General features: G+C 41.6%; 1 protein-coding gene across 1 annotated transcript in view; it reads right to left on the reverse strand.

The window, feature by feature from the left end:
• Positions 1-19,776, reverse strand: part of Myo1e (myosin IE) — a 206,213-nt gene that overhangs the window by 102,056 nt on the left and 84,381 nt on the right. The window contains exons 3-4 of the mRNA XM_020175398.2: positions 10,277-10,366; positions 7,134-7,228 (exon numbers count right to left, since the gene is read on the reverse strand). Of these exons, the coding sequence (XP_020030987.2) occupies positions 7,134-7,228; positions 10,277-10,366 (185 nt within the window). The remainder of the gene's footprint in view (positions 1-7,133; positions 7,229-10,276; positions 10,367-19,776) is intronic.

Raw genomic sequence — 19,776 nt, forward strand, 5'->3', positions numbered from 1 at the left:
CCATTTACACCGGGAAGAACAAATAGGAGGATCACAGTTCAGGCTGGCCAGGGCACAAAGTGAGACCCTATCTCAAAAATCACCAGTGCAAAAAATGTTGGGGGCATGGCTCAAGTGTAGAGTGCCTGGCAAGCAAGCAAATGGCCCTGAGTTCAAACCCTAGTACCACCAAAAAGAAAAAGGCACTCAATCTACACACATCCTCCTGAAAGCATTAAATCATTTCTCGATTACTTGTATTACCTAATATGATATCAATACTATCTAACACTCGTTATGATTGTATCGCTTAGAGAATAACAACAAAGAAACACAATCCATGCATGTCCAGCATAGAAGCAATTTTTTACTTTTCTAAGTATTTTTGATCCACGGTTGAATCTAAAGACTTGGAACTTGCTGATACGGAGGGCCGACTGCTTTAAAAAGGGTCGTTAGACCATTATGGATAACACGTTAAGTAGCCAGCCCTCCTTGACTGAAATTAAGGGAATTTTGGCAACCACACAGGCCAGAAGGTAAGATTTGCAGAGCTTGGAAAACAGCCTGGCTCTGGGCTCTTGCTCTTCAAACCCACAGGCACTGGGAGGTTTTCATGAAGCCCCTCATAGTCAGAGGTGGGAGCTGACAGGACCTCCTCCCAAAGCCGGGCCAGAAGGGACAAAGGGCCCCAACGGCCAATGTTGCTGGGATAAACAAGACATTGCGTGGACCAACAGAAACTCAGAGGACATGTTGAAAAGAGTCCCAACGCTAATAATAGAAGATTACTGAAATACATCAAAGACAGGAAGACAGCTTGAGAATCCGGGGGACATTTGATGGCACAGAGGCACCATGCTTAGCAGAGACATGAACCAAATATTAGCAGTGCTCCCAACTTTGTCTTTAATTTTTTTATAAAGTTAATTTTTGCGGAGATACTGGAGTTTGAATCCAGGGCCTCGCACTTGTTAGGCAGGTGATCTACCTCACGAGCCACGCCACCAGCCTTTTTCTTTAATCTTTACTATTGCAAGTATTAAGGATCCCAAATCTGAAATGTCTTTGTGTGTAAGTAGGTCAAAAATCTTAGCTCTGGGCTGGTGGAGTGGCTCAAGTGGTAAAAGCACCTGACTCGCAAGTGTGAGGCCCTGAGTTCAAATCCCAGTGCTGCCAAAAGCAAACAGAAAAACAACTAAGTCCCAATACTGACAGCTACCTCTTCTTTCTCTACCAAAATTCTCATATTCCACCAATCAGCAAATACTATTGATGTGTTTCCAAATATTTCTCAGGTCTTTATTCTTTATTTTATTATTAATTACTGGCAGTACTGGGGTTGAACTCAGGGTCTAGGGCTTGCTACACAAGCACTTTACCACTTGAGCCACACCCCCAGCCCTTTTTGGTTTAGTTTGCTTCTCAAATGGGGTTTTGTATGCCCAGGTTAGCCTCAGATCTCCAGTCTCCTATCTCTGCCTCCCAAGTAGCTTGGATTACAGGCATACACTACCACACCAGGCCTATTAATTGTTTAAAAATATTCAGCACCTATGTAGGCCATGACATGCAAAGATTCTGCAAACTTGCGAGACACATTAAAAACAGGATGCTCTACTCTCCAGAAAAACCAACACTTCAGGAAATCTCAGACAAAAAAAAATTTAAAACTACACCAAATGTGATGCTTTCAAATTGATAGCATAGGTTTTGAACATGCAAACGACAGGAATTCACATTTGATGGCAGCAATAAAACTGCCACCTAAATGTTCTCCAGGTCTTAGTGGCTCCTTAGAGGCCAGTTGGTAAACGCTTCACAGATGCATCTGGACACTGGCAAGACCTTGTCGGGTGAGGCAGAGATGGCAGAGAATACATTAAAAACTTACTGGTTCTTCTTCCTTTTTACCACACCATGACTACTTTATAAAACAGATTTGCATAGAATTCTCTAACATCCAAATATATCAATCTATGGTTTTGATACACAGATCAAGGTTCACATTTTGGAGAACAGAAGATTAATGAGCTAAACAGATACAGGCTGCTCACCTCCTAGGCTCACAGGCACCTATGGAACCTTCAGATGCTCTGACTTTTACCTCGAGTTATTGTGTTTCTTTGCTGGCTCTGCCCAGGGTCCACACTCGTTTGTCCACTCCTTCTTACTGAGTGGTATACACATTGTCTTTTCCTCCTTTCTCTTCCAGCTCAGGTCATGCTCTCAGCACGGTATAGATTTCTGTAGTCCCTCAAGATCTCCTTCCTCCCTACCACCAACCTATCTTTGTGAAACCTTCTGTGGTGTCATGACCCTGCTCAGAGAGCTTCAAGACATCACCAAGACCTACAGATGTATCTGCAGAACACTGTCATCTGACAAGGGACCTGCCACCCACCCACCCAATCCTGCAAAAATCACAAAAATGCTACATGGCCATAATCTAGAAACAGGCCATGGACAAACACAAAAAAGTAGAAAACTTTTTTCTTTTTGTTGAGACAGGGTCTCACTATGTGGTCCAGGCTGGCTTTGAACTTGGTATCCTCCTGTCCCAGCCTCCCGAGTTCTGCGATAATAGGCATGAGGCGTGCACCACTATGCCCGGCATCATTTTTCAATTTTCTAAATAATTGCTACTGAAAAGTCCTAGTCATGCCAGCCATTGCAGAATCCCTTAGTGCAAGGAGCAGGCTTCTCTTCTAGTCCCCAAGAAAATGGGTCTTGTTTTCTTTCGGTTGTTAGGCAAGCATTCTTGGATTCGGCTCCTAGCAGACCAGACCAAGCACCCAGGTCACTATGACAGTGGCTGCAAACTTGGGCAACACTCCATGGCCTTGACTCTCCTCTAGAATTAATTGAGAGGAAGAATTCCAAACAGAAACTGAGACCCAGGGTGGTGTTAGATGAGTGCCCAGGGTCAGAGAACTGGTGAGGGTGAACCACACAGTGTGCAGATATCGCAGATCTACTTCCTCAAAGCAAATGAACCACAGCTCCTGTGTACCAAAGAATGCATTCGGCCTCTGTAACTGGAAAGTGATCTCTAGGTCCCTGTAATTCCAGCCTCATAGGTGTGTCTTTGATTGTCTCGGGGCTTAAGGCCACTAAACAGTCCAACTACATGATTTATGGTCGAGACTTTGGAACACATCACATAGTTTCTGACCTCCGGAGGAAGTGGAGTGTAAAGATTTTGCCAGATCTTCAGGAGGAACTGGAAATCAAAGGTCAGCCATGCAAGTAGTACATGGTCAAGACTACTTCCCTGGATGGACATAAGAGCACTGTCATGCATCACAATTGGGAGTGGGCAACACCGGCCATGACACCATAAGGACAGGATGACAGGAAACCTCCCATCTGCACCCTCCCAACCCTCAGCCAATGTGTTGCTTCTTTTGTCCGGTTCTCTTTTGCCTTCATAAGTATAGGGCTTTCCTGAATTCTGGAGTGATTCTAGTGAATTTGTAGCCATTTGGTCAGGAGGGCAGGCAGTGTCCTGGGGGACTTGTGTCCTTAACCTGAAGTGTTCCAAACTCTGAGCACTTAGGTGGAAGCAGCTTCTATGACCCCATCTCCGAAAATGCGGCACAGCCACTGTAACAAGAACCCTTGGGAAGTCCTTGCCATCTGAACAGCTGGAGAGGAGGATCCTGGAAGTGATCACTTGTATCGCTTCGGTGCCTGTGCATCCTGTAGTGGGAGGTGGACTGGGGTCTGAGCGTGGAGGAGATGTGGGCTGCGTGAGACAGAGGTGGCTTCAAGAAGGCAGATTCAACAAGCCCATTGCTTTCCTTCCTGTCCCAGAGGAGGGGGAGACAAGGGAGGAGAAGGGGAACTCTATTGTTAAATTGATTTAATAAAACACCTGTTATCTCTCTAGTAACTGGTGACTTTGACTTGGTGTTGCACAAAAGCATTTTTTATTAAGCAAACAAAGTCATCATTACCCAAGTACTCCTCCTTAAAGGATTTAACCTGCATCAAAGTTAGTGCTTGGATCTAACTTCCAATTAATAGAACAAGCTGTTGAAGGAGTAAATACAGTAAGACCAGGCAGAAGCAATTAGTCAATGTACAAAGAATCTGTAGGAAAACTGGCTTGGTCTCTTCAAAGAAACCAATGGCACGGGGGCCTGGGGATGAAGCAATAGTACAGCACACACGTGACGTATGCAAAGCCTTGTGGTCAACCCCTAGCAACAGCAATGAGGAAGAAGTCAGTGTCACAGGGGAAGACATGTAGTAGGGGAACTGTGGCAGATAAAAATAAACAGAGGATTCATAGCCAAATGCATCCAGCTTTCCTTGATTTGCATAAAGCAGCAGAAAAGACGGTGTCTGCAACAGTTAGAGAAATGTGAACCCAGACTGCAGGATTTTAGATGATACTGAAGAACTGTTAGTCTCTATTTACCTTGAAATACTTGAAATCTGTATTTACCTTGAAATGCTTCAGTGCTCTTGCTTTATAGGTTTTTTTTTTTCTTTCTTCTTCTTCTTTTTTTTTTTTTTTTGTTTGTTTTTGTTTTGGGGGACAGAGTCTTGCTGTGTAACCCAAGCTGGTCTTGAACTAGAAATCTTCTCCCACCTCCTGAGTGCTGGATTACGCACCTGGCCCTTTGTTTTACTTTCTATTTTGGAGCCATATATATGTTTTCCACAATTGTAAGACAAAATTAAACTTAAAATTTTAAACCTCTAAAATAAAAAAATGGAATAAAGAACCTAACTGTAATTTAGGTTGACAGTTAATGACACAGAAAAGGATCATTTTAAGTGACTTTTGAAACCCAGTATTTCGACTATAAATACTGGATATTTGGATAAAAAAGAACAAAGAAATTTTAAAATGAATTCACTAGTGCTACTAATAATATCGCTATTGCTATTTCAGAGCATTAACAAATTATTTGTATTATTCCTATAGATACATATATATGTATATGTGCACACCACATAGTCGTAGATAAAACACACATAATATAAAGGAAAAATTGTGCTGATGTCATTAAGAATCAAGAGTTTCAACCTGAGGGAAATCAAATACAGTATAAAAATCAAGGAAATTAAAAGAATTATAATCTTGAAAATGATCTGGAATTAACAACATGAACTCATATCTCAGTGTTCTTAAAATACTCAAGTCCTGTAGCTTTATCCTCTGGAAAAAGCTGAAAACACTGACAACACAGAGCAGTGAGCACTCTTGGTGGTCAAATTAATGGTCTTTAACTACCTTGTTCCATTAAATGAACCAGGACCCCTCAGAGAAATGGCTGATTCCATTTTGGATAGGAAATACACAAGATGAACCTGGAACATCTTAAAATTGTCAGAGATTGTGAGGGACATGTCAAAAGAACACAATAGCCAAAATAAGGAACTCTCACTGATCAAAGATAGTTGAGTTGATCCTCCAGAAGAATAATCTCAATGTAGTATTTTACACAGGTAACCTGTTTAAAATTCATGAGTCTGAGATAATACTGAAAATAAAAACACCTTGGGAGGTTGCTAGGGCAACAACTTATTGCTTTGAAAAGTGAGAAGTAATGACAATGAATCACACATTTTACCTAGTTTTCCCATAAAAATTGTATTTTAAAGTGATGAAATAAAAGAGCTCTAACTAACACAGGTAGAAGAAATAATAGAATATTATTTGAACTATAAAATAGAATATGTTTTCGGCTACTAATTCAGGCATGACTATGAAATGAGACTATAATGGATAGGTCCACCAACAAGTTGACCAACAAAGGAAGAGAAACCAACAGAAATGAAGCTGACAGCATAACTGATAAAGTTTTCTGTTTTGTTTTGTTTTGCCAACAGTTGAATCTGGTCAGGCTTTTACATCTAACTACCAATTTACAGAAAATATAGGAATTGTGGAATACTGGAGCATCATCACAGGATATAGTCAGCCAGTGCCAGACGGTAGGAAGAGCTGCAGGACAAACAATCCTTTTATTACACAAATAAATGCCAAGACAATAAAGCAGAATAGGTAAGCAAGAGACTTAAGAGGCATAGCAACCAGGTGCAATGTGTGAGCTTTGTGTGGATTCTAGACAAAAACAAATCCAGCTACAAAGAAGAATTTATAGATAGTCATGGAATTGGGATATTGGTAATATTAGATGATAATATAAGAATTATTGTTTTCAAACCTAGGGCCCTCACACGCTAAGCATGTGTTCTACCACTTAGCTACACCCCTGCTCCCCAAATAATTTTTTAAGGAGTGATAAGAATTATCTTTTAGAGGTGCTAATTATTGACAAAGGAAGGGATTTGCTTGAAATCATAAATGGGGCAGGAGAGGAGGGATAAATAAAATAGGAATGGCCATATATTGATGACTGTTTAAAATGGATGGCAGTGACGGGGACAAATTATACTTTCTAATTTTCCATGTGTTTGTGAATATCCATAATAAGCATTTTCAAAAATGCTTCAGATAAAAAAAACTATAAAAGATGAATACAAATATACAGAACAAAATTATCATGCTTGGATTTTTTTGACAAAATGTTAACTGTCAAATTCTAAGTGATGGGAATATGGATGTCTAATCCTTCTATTTGTTTGCTTAAAGATGTGCTTAATAATAGATAAATTCAGAAGCACTGAACCCTAGCCAACACTCAGAAATGTGTCACGTAAGCTTACATGGATTATGACCTCTAGCTACACACACTTAATTCTGGCATTCATTAGTAATAGCCTCAAAAACTCAAAGCAAATGACAGAAGTATATCAAAAAAGTTTAAATTTGAACTACTAAATTACTATGCTGACAATACAGCAAAACACAGTTATTACCCTGAGGACATAAATTAGACTGACTCTAATGCCGAGTCAGATGGAAAGAGACCTATGAGGACTTTCATCCAGGACCATAATGACATCTTTGACCTTGATGACCAAAAAAGACCTGGTCCATGTCAGCAGGGGCATAAACAGCAGAAAGCAGAAAGCTTTAATGATTTGGTGTTAGATGACACAGAGTTATGAAATAAACCAAAATAAAGCAGACAGCCTGCTTGTTACTGGGACCATGAACCAGCCTCCCACCTGAGGCTGCTCCTGACAGCCTCCCGCATCTTGCATGCCTGCCATCACGTGATGTGTCATACCTGATGATGACGCACTGGTTCTCCCTGTCGATGACCATGTTTCTGTACATATTGTCTGCAAGAGCATAGATGTGTGGCGGGTTTTCATACTGTGCCTAGGAATGCCAAAAAAAAAAAAAAATCATGGAGCAACACAGTTGATTCCTTTTTTTCGCCTTGGAAATGAATCTACCATTGTATATTTCAGTGCCTATCCTTACATCATGAAGGTTGCATGGTAGACTTGATAAAAATTTCCTAGGTTATGATGGGTTACACCCTGAGAGAATAACAGTGGAATGTGGAGGGACTCTCCATAGATGTGTGTGATTCAGCCTCCAGATGTGACCCGTATCTTCAGATATCCAAGCACCACACCCTTCACAACGCATGCCTCTGCAGTGACATTCCACTTCTAGATGTTTCTGAAGACACTTGGACATCAGTTCGAAAAGAGACCTACCAAAACCCTGAGTCTGACTCTGACTGCAATTCTAAATTCCCACGCAGTTGTTTCCTAAGAGGCTAGTTGCAGGTTCTGGGACCTCAGAGGGAATGAAGTGATACTTCATTTCCCACAGGAGAAAATCTTTAAACTTTCCATAAAAAGAGGGAGGGAGGTGTGGGGTTTTAAAGGGATGCCTGGTCTGGCCAGTTTGTTTCATCTCTGTTGGTGGACATTTACTCTCTTGGGTACGACTGGGTCTCATGGGATGGCTTAACTATGCATAAATATAAACTAAAATAGTCTCCAGACCTTATAAGTTCACTATCTTAGCTGACTTCAGCCTCACCTAATTAATTTCTTAGTACCCACCCTTGCTGCTACCTCAAAAATTACCAAAAAGAATTGTAGAGCTGGAGCAAGATTTTTTAAATTTAAGGTTATTGAACCTAAGAGTGAAAAGAGTATCAGATCCAAGGTGAGAAACACATGGAGGCTCTCCTTCCCTTCACGGATTCTCATCTCTGAAGTCAGGATAATAATTCCCATCTCACAAATCTCAAAAGGAAATTGGGGAAGATGGATGGGAAAGTAATTTGCAAAGGTAAAGCCTTCCATCTTTGAGCCTTGTCATGCAGACTGACTATATAGGAAAGGGGCCTCGCTAAGAAATGGCTACTTATTGGCAAGTCTAGAAAACCAGCGGTGAGGTTGGATCCTGCACACATGCTAAGCATGGGTGTGTCCCATGCCCCATGCTCCCACGTTGTGCGCAGGGCTCCCATGGGGAACTGCCCAGTAAGGGCTGGAAGCTACTCCTGGGACTGGCTGATTGGAGCACTGTGCACACGGACCAAGCAATATGATCCATCTGCCTTACGGTCAGAGGAGGGCATCTGGTGGGAGTCAGGACACGGTCTTTAGAAAGGGTTCTTCTAGCCCAGTTTGCTGTGGCAGAATTATTTTTAGTGTCCCTGTGAGAACAGGTATGTAGAGGATTCTAAGAAAGAAAAGATGGAAAATGGAAGGAAATGGAGTGGAGAATCCTACAGGCTTTGGAGAGAAAGGTATGGGCAGGTCATTGTCCATGAAGGTTTCAAAGCTGCACCATGAAATTAATACTCGGTCCTCGAGTGTCATCCTTTGGTAGCACTGGGGTTGAACTTAGGGCCTTGTGTTTGCCAGGCAGGTGGTCTACCATTTGAGTCACAGCCCCAGCCCTTTTTACTCTATTTATTTTTCAGAAAAGGTCCCTTATTTTTGCCGGGGGTTGCCCTCAGACCTTGAGCCTCTTACCTATGTCTCCAGTAGCTGGGATTATAGCACAGCCACCACACTCAGCTTATTTACTAAGATGGGGGGGCAGTACTTGCTAATTTTTTGCTTGCGTGGGCCTTGAACCACAATCCTCCCCATCTCTGCCTCCCAAGTATAGCTGGTGTTACAGGTTTGAGTCACCTTGCTGGCCTTCATTCCTTTACTTTCAAATTAGTTTTTCATCTAAGGTGTCACTGAACCTCTGAGCTACCTATGAGAAGAACAGAGCAGGTTTTTCCTCTGCCTGCTTCTTCCCTCCCCTGGGACCCTGAAAGCCCTAAGACTTGACTTTAGTTCAGTAGGAGTACTCAGTGCTTCACCTCTGTGAACTTACCTCAGTTTCCGCATCTGTGAAATGGGGGTAGATAGTAAGCTAGAGCCAGCAACCAGGGCTGTTTTATTGTCGTTTCAAGTATACACAGTGCGAGTTTACAACACACTGTCACCGTTAGCAATGAAAAGAAAGCTATTTCTTAGAAACTCTATGACATTTCTACAGAGAATGGTCGTAATGGTGAATGATCTAGAAGGGACTGTATGCATTGGACAGAAACACTTGTGCACAGCTCTTTCATGCATTGCGCCTTGGCTGTCACTGAGGGTGCCGAGCCAGCTCCGTGCCTGCTGTCCCAGGGTCCGCTGACTGGGGCACCAGGGCAAGGCCCTGCCTCTGGGGACAGCCCTTGTGCTGGGCTCCCGTAAAGGCAGCATCATCAGAGGTCTTTTAGGTGACAACCGCCTTTGGCTCCAGCCACCAGCACCATTCATCTGGCAACAATGAGGGGCTCTCACTCTGGGTAAATTGTCTTCCACGTTAGCTGATGGATTGGTATGGATTCCCTTTTGTTTGTCTTGCAGGGGTCAGGATTAATGAGTGCTGTTGGCTTCTGCTGCAAAGAAGAGAGGGAAGGAGGAGGAAAGGTCTCTGCAGAGACGCAGGGGCCAGAGGAGGAAAGACTGGTAAAGATCACACTTGGATTTTGTACTCCACAATTGGAAACGCTGTGTGCTGTGTTGTCAGGAAAAGGGTCGCATTAATAAATGAAGCAATGAAAGAGTCACTTCTCATTTTTAAGTCCTAACTTTAGCTAAGGTTCTAATTCTCAGCAGTCTCATCACCCTATTTATTTTTTTTACCTGTTTTATTCCTTAGAATTTTGTAGCATAAGTAAAAGCCAAACTATGGGTGCCACATCCACTTAACTAATTTTTATGTAAATAACCACAAATATTAGGTACCCCTATGCTTCTTTGAGCTGCACTCCAAAATGCACGGCATTGTTACAAAACAAATAATGTCACTTGAGTTTCCCCAATAAATAATTCATAAGAAAATGCAAATGTATCGTTAACATAAAAAAAAATCTATTTTTGCATCGTGAGAGCCCTGAACACTACTTACCGCTCCTTGGTACATTTCAATTTCCTTCTCCCCAAAGTACGGCATCTGCTTGAAAGGGTTGACGGAGATTAATACAGACCCTATGTATGTCTGAATTTAAACCCAGTTAAGGTCCATCATTAATCTTCATAGTGACACATTTTTCAAATAAAGTAACCAGATATTATCAAGAATTCACAATGCTTGTCCAAATGCAAAGCTCATATGCACATCTCCAAACAATTCCAAAGACAAAAGCAATTATCCAACCAGCTCAGGCTCTGGTCCTCTCCAGGAAAAGTCATGGATTTAATTACCAAGGTGCTACAAAGAGAGGTCATTATTCTAAATAAATGAAAGCATGTTCTTTTCAGACTGGTGACATCTATAGTTAGGAGCAAACAAAACAAAACAGAAATGGCCACAGAGTGAAAGAGCAGTTATGGCTCCCCTCAGTAAACAATACAGATTTTCTCTTGGAACTTCTGCATAATGAGGTTGACCAACATCAAGTTCATTTACTCACTTAATAAACAGAAGGTAACAAGGTAAACAGAACAGCTCTGCTCTTCAGTAGTTTAGAGGAACTAAGGGGTACCAAGAAGGTCATGTACAGTGAAGAAATTACCAACTCATAAAGGTCAGGCTTCAGGGAGGAAGGTCCTGGAAAACGGAGGAAGGCCTCATGGAGAAGAAGCGTGGAGGCTGAACCTTAAAAGTTTCACAAGCTTGACAAGGTGGCTACACAGGAGGTGAAGACCAGGAGGACCACGCTGAGCAAAAAGTTAATGCAATTTCATCTCAATTAACATGCTGGGTGTGGTGGCTCCTGGCAGTCATTCCAGCTATGGAGGAGGCTTGGGTAGGAGGACCAAGGTACAGACCAGCCTGGGCAAAAATCAGGAGATCATTTGAATAATAACTTGAAGCAAAAGGGCTAAGGTGTGGCTCAAGTGGAAGAGTGCCTGCCTAGCAAGCACAAAGCCCTGAATTCAAACTCTGGTACCACAAAAAACACAAGAAGACAAAACAAAACAAAACAAACCCCACAAACTAAAAAAAAAAATCAACAATGCATTTTTATTTGAGTACTTTTATGTGCCCAAATAAATGAAGTATTATAAAAAATACTTCCTTTATTCATTTAACAATCAACTAATTTGAATTGGGTGCTTACAATATGCCACACTATTTTAGATCCTAAGATCCACCAGTGAGCAAAACAGAGGAGATAAAAACCCCTCGTCCTCATGGAGGGAAAAACAAAATCATGAAATGGCAACAAAACACACACACACACACTCTCCTCACTCTTCTTATGTCTTATTGTCTTTTAGGCAGACTCAGGCTGGTCCAATTGCCCAGGCTGGTCAATCCCTGTCTCTGTCTCTCTTGTTAAGTTTCTTTAATATGAGAACAGCTGTATCACTTTGGATAACTTATATTTTCAAGTTTATATCCAGCTGTCTCTAACTCTTGGGCTCAAGTGATTCTCCTGCCTCAACCTCCTAAATGCTGGGACTACAGGTGCACACTACTCAGCTCCACTCACAACTGTCCTTTTAATCATTGAATTCAAAAAATTTCAAAGTTTTGTGAATAAATAGCTTAAAGTTATTTATAAATAAATAGTTTTATATAGTAAAAAGATGTAAAACTGAGGTTTCCTCCCCCGCAGAGACATTTATATATTAGGACCTATGTGTCAAATACAGGTGTCCAATCAGAAAGCTTGGGTCCCTAAGTCCTGTTCTACTCTGACCTTGAGCAAGTCACATCTCTAAGCCATGGTTAATGGAGCTAAAGTAGAGCCCACTTCCAGCCTCTCTATGGAAGGAAATGAAATAATCGATGTGAAATGTCCAGTACAGCATCTGACAAACAGTGGATGCCATTTCCCTAATTTATAGCCTCTGAGAGAAATGTTTTATTCCATGTTAATATCTGAAATCATGACACAGGTTTCAGTTGTGACTTCTTAGTTTGGACGGGATGCAGCATTACTTTACACAAATGAGTGCAGAATGTATCATATAAATAAATCTACAAATAAACACATATGTGTGTATACATACACACACAGTAAGAATGAAGAACTGACTTGATTTCTTTTTACTTCATTTATCACTGACCAGAAAGATCTTCCAAGCTGAAGGAGGGGGTGGTTCTAAGAGCATACCAGAAGCACCCAGTTGAGTCTAGGGGCTGCCAGTGCTGCTAAGAGAGAATTGCTGATGAGGCAGAAAGTCATAAGTGAAAATTATCAGAGAATTCTGGAAGAAGGGTCAAGAACCCAGACATTAGAAAATGTATCGCAGTGGCCAAGGTCAGATGAGAACAGTGATAGACTAGTGGCCTACTTTTTTGAGATGAAATATAGAACAGATAAATGTAGTATTATTAAAATTATTGGACTGGAGGGGTGGCTCCCATGGTAGAAAGCCTGCCTACCAAGCATGAGAGCCTGAGTTCAAACCCTAGAATCACACACAAAAAAATTATTCAACAGGCAAAAGGTGTCCATGACACTGTAGCCAAACCTTAGCAAGTGGTGATAAAATGAATTGAACCTATGAACATCTACATGCTATAGTCAGCCTAAGCACCTGACCATGACCTTGTCACTATCATGAATCCTATCTTTCTATGAGGAAAGTGAGGCAAAAGGAAATTTTAAACCTTGCTCAAAGGCACAAGCTAGAAAGTAGCAGAGCTGTTTTTCAAACCCAGGCAGGCTGGTTCCTCAGGCCATGCTCTTAGCCAGAAAGCAATGGCACCCAGCAGGTTCAGTTGCTGTGGTTGTTAGGGTAGTTGTCAGTTTTCACAAATGAAAACACAAATTACAAAGTAGGCTTTGATTGTCATAGAAACAATGAACAATTTTTAAGGTCTAAGTATGCCTCAAATCAGGATGCCAAGTAAATACTTGGGACACACTTGCAAAAAGTTATTTTATTCATCTGAAATTCAAATGCAACTGGGTACCCTGTATTTTATCTGTGAATTCTAAATTAGCTGTGCAAGGATTTAATGGAGGGTGGAAAAGGGTTGGATTAGATGGCTCTGGGGTCTCTAACTTAGATTCTGTGATTCTTTCTGTACTTAAAAACCCATTGTAGAGAATTTTTTATTTGCTGTTGTTAGTATCCTTTCCATGGTAGGAACCTAATCAAAACTGAACAGATAAGGTTTGTTTCTCATTTGGATTTGCTAAACAAATATTCTTATAGCAAACCCAAATTTGAGGCCAGACTGCTGTGCTAGGACCACCCTAGCTTTGGAAAAAGAGGAGGTCTATTCTAGGTGTACATCCATCTCCAGGTAAAAGCAAAGCTTGGGCAATATAATCCTTCAATGGTGGAGAATGCTCCTTCCCTTAGTTGCAAAGTGAATACTGTTTTGGTCCCCTTGGCCTGGATAAATTGCTCGTTGGACACTAAGAATAAAGGCTGCCCTAAGGACGTGAGCCAAAGGTGCCATCTCCCCACTAGTCACTTTCTACCCACAAAGCCTTTGGCCGCCCAATGCATATGGATTCAATTGAGATCTGAACTCCAAATGTAACCAAGCTTTTCTAAACTCTTAATAACCTACTATAGAAAGAGATGCCTTAAGAATTCTTGATTATTCACTAAGTAGATTATATAAATTCTGGTATAGTGTGGCTAAGGGGACATTCAGAGAAGGGAAAAATCTCTTTTGGATTCTGAATCAATGACTCAGAAGGAAGGGGGACTTTAGCTGCTGCTAAAGGGGACAATTATTTAGGAGGGTGACTGAAAAATAAAGTTTGGTCTGAAATGGACAACATGGCCTGACTCCATGCAAAAAGCTATAAACTTAACTACATCAGAAGAATTGAGACAAGAGAATTTTAGATTTAAAGGAAACAGACATTTCATTTACTTTAGCTGAGAGTTTCACCATGTTTTTTATCTAAACAATGTTCCCTTTTTCTACTTGGCAAGGTCTGCAGGGCACCAGCTGGGTTGGGAACTCCTCACTCCTTTAACGGTCACTCCCACTCCTCCTACATAATTCAGGTGAGCCTTTGGAAAAGCTGTCTGGATCATTGTCCCCACCCACATAACCTTAGGTGTGGCCTAAGGTTAATTTTCAAAATGCATGGAGATATAAGGCTATGACACCACAACCCAGGGGGCAAATGCCATCTCATTTAATGAGATATGGGAGACAGAAGGGACCCAGCAGACTTTTAATAGACTGGCTCCCTAATGCAGCAAAAATGACAAAAAGAGGAAAATGTACTAAATTTTTCATAATGCTCAATTTATTTCATATAAGAGGCTATTCTGTATTTTTAGATTATTTCCTTCCTACATTTTTAGTGTTAAAATACCCTTTTTCTGCAATGTAGTGGGAGTACAACTGCTTATTTTTGTTTGTTTATTTGCTTTTTTGGTGGTACTGGGTTTGAACTCAGGGCCTTGTGCTTGCTAGGCAGGTGCTCTTCCACTTGAGCCACAGCCTTAGCCCTTTTGTCATTTTATGGATAGTGTCTCACTTGTTTGCCTCAGATGGATCCTCCGACCTACGCCTTCCACGTAGCTGGGAACACGGGGGTGTACCCACCATGCCAGATTGCTGGTTGAAATAGGGTCTCACTAACTTTTTGCTTAAACTGGCCTTGAACCTTGATCCTCCCAATCTCCGCCTCCCAAGTAGCTGGGACAGCAAACATGAGCAACTGTGGCCAGCCTGCATATTTATTTTCAGTGGTCTTAGACAAAGCTGAGAACATTGTAATAGTGTTCCCCCAAGCTGCCGCACTGATGTGCCAACTTCCTTGGGAAGCTGCAGGGAGGTGAGGTCATTTGCGCAAAGTCACATATGTGGAGAAGGGGCAAACCAGAACTCAAGCCTTGGCTCCAGCCACAAGACCAATGTCTCACTCCAGCCCATGTCCCCCTCCATGCGAACCGCTGCCTTACTTGAACAACTACATACAACTGCCTTGAGCTCCCATCAGTCTGGCACAAAAGTCTGAACTCCAAAGTCAACGATTAAAAATGCCAAACACGTTTGAGTGCAGCCTTTCAAGAAAAACAAGTTTGGAGTAAGTTGGACCAAATGAGAGGGAAGGAACTGTTTTTACAGGCCAAGTGGCTAGAACTGATGTCTCGCCAAGTGCAAGATGGAAAGCCACAGGGTTTTCCTCTGTTTTAAATTTTTTTCCTCATGTTTTAGCTTTGGTTTTTTTTTTTTTTTTTGGATGTTATTGGGGTTTGAACTCAGGGCCTCCCACTTGCTAGGCAGGCACTCTATATTTGGGCCCCTCCTCATGTGCTTTCAAATATAATTGTAAAAAGTGTGTCAACTGTCACGACAAACCGTAAATTCAAACTTCCTTGTCGTAAGATAAATAGCTCAACAACAGCACTTTTTGGTAAAGGGTGTCAGCATTTTTGGTGTGGATTTTCTTTTTCCCAGTGTAAGACAAAGAAATAATGCAACTGACCTGAGTGCATTACCATCTGATTGCTCCAAAAGCTGACCTTCAATACAAGACAACTTGCTCGTGTCTTGACTTTGGAGTTCAGACTTTTGTGCCAGAGGTACAAAGAGCAACTTTGTAAGTTAATGTCACTTTGTGTTAATAAACACAGAAGAAACAAACAACTCTTATTTATAGAAATGCTATGCTATATATTACTCCCTTAACATCAAAGAGGGAAAGGAGGCCTCCATTACTTATCAGAAGGAAAGATTTGTGGCCAGATGTTCAGGATTATTTCATGAACATCCACCAGTCCTCAGAACCCCCTGCAGCTGAGAGCAGCTCTGTGTTACAGATAGAAAGTGCACTCCTGCCAGGCTTGCCATACTCTGAGTGGGTAGAGCTTTCTAAAACATATAGTCATTAGTGGTCAAGTAACTCATTTCCTTGGGAGAGTGCATGATTACTCAGTTATTGATTCAAAGGCATTTATCCCCTCCCCCGGGTGAGTCATTTAAGAATTCTGTTGTCTGAAAAGCAAGTCCTGATAGTCAACAAATTTTTAATGAACACTTGGTATAATGTATCATGCCAAGAATTGCACAGAAAAGCAAAAAGTCCATGATGCAGGCTGATGCCGTTTTTGACATGTAGTTCTACACGTGGTGAAAGTGAAGGCTACGAACTTAGAGGTCAGCAGAGGCTTGCCCTGGTGGTGGATGCCTGGTGAGTGTAGTGTTTGCCTCTTTGCTTGGATGATTTTATAAGTCCTGCTAAGTGAACATGGTATTGCATTAAAGGTTGTTTTGGATTTGTATGTAGGACACAGTGCCTGTCCACACTGTAGACAGGAACTTCTTTCAGGGAATGTGTGGGACTGTCCAGGGTTGAGAATGGATTGACACTGACAGCTGACAACCACTAACATCATTTTTGTCTCTGGTCATCCAGAGTATCAAATGCCATGTTCTCATATAAATAATGCAATAATTTGAACCTATACTCCACAACTTTTACAGGCTTACTAATCCTCTATTTATTCCCTTTTCCACCTAGAAAAGCTACTTGGGAGGCAGAGATCAGGAGGATCACCATTTGAGGCCAGTCCAGGCAAATAGTTATTGAGACCCTATCTCAAAAATACCCAGCAAAAAAAAAAAGGACTGGCAGACTGGCTCAAGTGGTAGAGTGCCTGCCTAGCAAGTGTGAGGCCCTGAGTTCAAACTCTAGTACCTCCCCTCCCCCAAAACAAAGTTTTTAGCTGGGCATGGTTCCCTACTCATATAATCCCAGCACTTGGGAGGCTGAAGCAAGAGTTTCATGAGTTGTAGGACACCCTGGGCTACATAGCAAGTTCTAGGCAAGCCTGGGCTATTTAGAAAGACTCTGTCTCAAAAAAGAAAAAAAAAACATTAAAGCAAAATAAGAATAATAAAACAATTTTCATGGTAAAATTCATATGAATTTACAACAAGCAACTTTATAATTAAGTTTTTGGAAAATAGCTCAGAAACACAAGCATCACCCTGCACCTGCCTTCCCCCGTGCTAACGGTAGCTAACACACACTGTGCGCTTAGTCTGCATTACTTCATTCTTTACCACCAGCGGACGTATGTGGGAGATTTTATTATTCCTCCCATTTTACAGGTGAGGAAACCAAGACACACAGATCTCTAAGCTTATTATGGTCACCAAATCCATGCAGAGGAAACTTGGAACCCAGGAGCCCGGATCTACCTCCTGCCACCCAGGTCTTCCTAATCTCAGTTTCCAGTTCCCATGAGCCATGGGTCATGTGAGTAAAAGTGTTTAAAATTTTTGATGGTCATAAATCCAGATAAAATAAGTAAATTTTAATTTTTTTGATCAAATTAAAACTTTCAAGTAAACACAAATTCTTCTATACAGTTAAAGGAACTCTGAACAGATACCTAGTGCTAAGGGCCAGACTTCAGGAATTAGATGGTCTTTTTCAACTGCTCAGCTCAGCAGAGACCATCAGTAAATGAATGAGCCCGGCTGCGTCCCAGTAAAACTGCAGTTACAAAAATAGTGGGGGCCTGAAAGCTGCAGGCTGCCATCCCCTGATCAAAAAGATGCTACTATAAGCCAGGCACAGTGGCTTCTGCCTGTAATCCCAACTATTAGGAAGGTGGAGATTAGGAGGATCCTGTTTCAAGGGCAGCCTGAACAAAAAAGTTATGTGAGACCCCATCTCAACCAATAGCTGGGTGTGGTGGTACACATCTCTTAACCCAGCTACAGGATCGTGATCCAGGCTGGCCCTGGCAAAAAACATGACACCTTAAAATCAAAAAGATCTGGAACTGGAGCTCAAGTGGTAGAGCACCTGCCTAGCAAGTAAAGACGCTATTATAACTTAATAATAATGTAATATATATTTCAAAATTGCTAAGAGATTCTAAATGATTGTACTACACACACACACACACACAAATAAGCATGTGTGTTGATAGACATGTTAATTAGCCTGACTTAGTAATTCTATAATTATGTCTACACATATCAAAACATTACAATTGTATGCCATAAATACATACAATTATCACTTGTCCATGAAAATAAAATTAAAACTTTAAGTGCTGCTATCATAATGGAGTTAACAAATCCAAATATATGTTCACCCTTCACAGCAGTGCTTTAAGGATTTAACCACACATATATTCAGGGGAAATTTCTGTAGGGCAAGTAAGAAACAGCACAGTAGGGGTCAGAGTGGTCCACGTGGCTTTGGCCTAATGCTGCTAATTAGTATTACTCAATAAATAAATACCTGGTGAGTCAAATACTCCATGCCCACCAGTGACTGGCTGGGCAGGCTATAAGAGCATTGTCACCCAGGTTTTGGTTCTGCTAACAGTCAAACAAGCACAGCAAATAATAAAAAGACACCCCAGCTTTCTGGGTTGAAATCTAAAATGCAGGTCACACTGGCTTCATTTTCACTCGGTTGGCCTTGACACTGTACCTCAGGTTGCTGCCACCATTGGGGTTAACCTTTCTGGGACTATTTTACATAGGTCTTTCCATGTTTGTGATAATTTCATTAGTATAACTTCACAGAACAACACCAAATGGAACTCCTCAATTGTATAGGAACTTGCGCAATGACCATACTTCTCTGTGTGTCCAACACAGGTTGAATCAAATTTCCATGTGGCATTTTTAAGAGCCCTATAAAAAATGCAATGTGGCAGGCTAGAATTGAAATATGAAGAATGATGCAAGAATGTTGGGCATTTTCAATGACTGGCCATCAGCTCATGTTTGCTTTTTAGAGATAAAAAGCTGCAGTAAAGTTGGCAAATTGATTTTTCTTTGGGAGGGCGGGTGGGCCTAAAGTTTGAACCCAGGGCCTCATGCTTTGCTAGGCAGGTACTCTTACCATTTGAGCCACTCTGCCAGTGGACTGAATATCTGTGCTGGGTAATCAAGAAGCATCAACAGAACCCTCTGAGAACCAAGACTTTCTCCTGGAACTCCAGAGGTTTTAGGACCACACAGTCTGCAGTACACCAGAGGGACAACGTGACAGAGCAAAATGCTAGCTGCATCTTTTTTGGGAGGTACTGGGGTTTGAACTCAGGACGTTGTATTTGCTGGGGAAGTGCTCTACTGCTTGAGCCATGCCTCCAGCCCTTTTGATTTATTCTTCTAGTAGGTTCTTGTGTTTTTGTCTGATCCTTCTATTTACGCCTCCCCTATTGCTGGGATGACAGGTGCTTGCCGCTACATCCAGCTTATTTGTTGAGATGGGGTATTTGATAATGTTTTGTTTTTTGCCCATGCTAGTATCAGACTGCAATAGTCCAGACTTCCACTGTCTGAGTAACTGGGATTAGATTACATTTGTGAGCCACAGCGCCCAGCTACTAACTGCATCTTGACCTTGTGAAATGCTAGGGAAATGCTCTGGCATCATCTTTGCCCTTCAGGCAGCCTAAACTAAGTGACAAAAAAGGCACAGAACCGCCTCCAGAAGCAGTGAAACGCTGTTAAGCACATCATGTCCATTCACACTTTCAGGAGGCTCAAAGACC

The sequence above is a fragment of the Castor canadensis genome, chromosome 2 (genome assembly GCF_047511655.1).
Source record: "Castor canadensis chromosome 2, mCasCan1.hap1v2, whole genome shotgun sequence".
Classification (NCBI taxonomy): domain Eukaryota; kingdom Metazoa; phylum Chordata; class Mammalia; order Rodentia; family Castoridae; genus Castor; species Castor canadensis.